This window comes from Ornithodoros turicata, chromosome 4, assembly GCF_037126465.1.
Source record: "Ornithodoros turicata isolate Travis chromosome 4, ASM3712646v1, whole genome shotgun sequence".
In the NCBI taxonomy this organism is placed as follows: Eukaryota; Metazoa; Arthropoda; class Arachnida; order Ixodida; family Argasidae; genus Ornithodoros; species Ornithodoros turicata.
In genome coordinates, this window is record NC_088204.1 from 81,031,899 (window position 1) to 81,033,702 (window position 1,804).

The 1,804-nt window shown below is 49.7% G+C and overlaps 1 protein-coding gene across 1 annotated transcript; it reads left to right on the forward strand.

The window, feature by feature from the left end:
• Positions 1-307: 307 nt before the first annotated feature.
• On the forward strand, positions 308-1,804 carry LOC135392101 (solute carrier family 22 member 6-A-like). The gene has a single exon (XM_064622770.1). The coding sequence runs from the start codon at positions 363-365 to the stop codon at positions 1,674-1,676; it is 1,314 nt and encodes a 437-aa protein (XP_064478840.1). The 5' UTR covers positions 308-362; the 3' UTR covers positions 1,677-1,804.

Consider the following 1,804-nt stretch of genomic DNA (forward strand, 5'->3'; position numbering starts at 1 on the left):
ACTTCAGTTTTAAGAGTGTGGGAGTACGAGAAGCATTCCAAAACGATCATAATGCAGTGGGACCTCGTCTGTGATCGAGAATGGCTTCTTGCGTTTGCAGCTACACTCTTAAAAATGAACTTCACCGCATAGCACGCTCCTAGCCAACCATAATCTCGAATGATATCGTTATCTGCCCTGATTTGTTGAAAGCGGGAGGTGTACGCCTTTTCTGTGACACTTATGCTGTTCATAATTGTCACAGAAAAGGCGTACGCCTCCCGTTTTCAACAAATCAGGGCAGATAACGATATCATTCGAGATTATGGTTGGCTAGGAGCGTGCTATGAGGTGAAGTTCATTTTTAAGAGTGTACGACCTACATGATAGGCGCGCTCGTTGCTGTTCCCATTATGGGTGTCGCAGCAGACCGCTACGGCCGCAGACCAGTCATCTGTTGCGCTGTCATCATTCTGCAATTCGCCGCCCTGGGAAGCTGCTTTGCCACCAACTTTGCAGCCTTCATCTTTGTCCGATGCGTCGTCTCTGGTTGCGTGAGCGTAACTCAAGTTACACTCTTCATCCTGATGTTCGAAGTGACGTCAATGGAGCACCGAACATTCTACGGCACAGCGGCTATCGCCCTCAACATCCTATTCGCGAGAATACTACTGGGGGTGCTGCGTGTTTTAGGACTGGATTGGCAGACAGTCATGCTCGTCTTCATGGGCATAACAACGACGCTCAGCGGTGTATTTTGCTTCATCGAAGAATCACCTCGTTGGCTGATAACGACGTATAACTTCGAGCGCGCCGAGCAGTCGCTGTCGTGGGCGGCCAGCGTCAACGGTCAACCGCTGGATGCAGTTCGTAAGGGTTACGAGGAGATAACAAAAAAACTGCCGAAGCAAGCTGAGACTAATCCTGCGGGAATAGTAGTCCTGTTCAAGTCCAGGCCAATGCTAGTACGTTCCAGCATACTGTTCACCGTTTGGTTCACCGTAATGTTCTCGTACTACGGATTATCCTTCCTCTTCGAAGTCCAGCGTTGGGTCCTTGTGGTGAACGTCTTCGACCTTTGCCCTCTTGCCGCGACGACGCACTACGCAATGTGCAAAGCAGGGAGGAAAGCTACGCTTAACGTCATCTTCCTGGTGCTTGGGACATGCAGCGCTTTGCTGGCATTGACTTCATTTCTGGAACACGCGTTCGTAAATACGATGCTTCTGATTCTGGCAAAAGAAGCGGCATTGCTGTCCGGTCTCGTCTGCTTCCTTTACACAGCCGAGCTCTTTCCCACTGTGTTACGCAGCATTGGAGTGTGCTGTGGTTACACGTTCGGGCGTGTGGGTGCAGCAACTGCATCGGCTCTCTCTTTAGAACAGTCAGTGGCAATCAATTTGGCTATCCTTACCTCCCTGGTGGCTGTGTCCATTCTGCTGTTGACGAAACTGCCGGAAACCCTCTCGAAACCACTCTCTAACACCTTGAAGGATGTTGAAGGCGCCGTGCAAGAAGGTGCCGGTAATCAAAAGGAAAACGACGTGAAGGAGTCTCCGAACGAGCCCGTAGCACGTGTCGAACAACGTGAAGAGAGCCCTCAAGTGCAGACTCCGAAATCCCCCGAACACAAGCGTGCATCGAAGCACAGAAAGAAGACTCGGCGTTCTCCAATGTCCCCGTCGTCACCTTTATAGGTGGACCCAAAATAATTTAGCTGTACATTTAGCTTTGAAGTACGCGTGAAGGACATATCTATGCGTCTTCTGAGTTGTCTATTCCATTAGCAACCACATTAAACATGCATTTATTTGATACAAATACA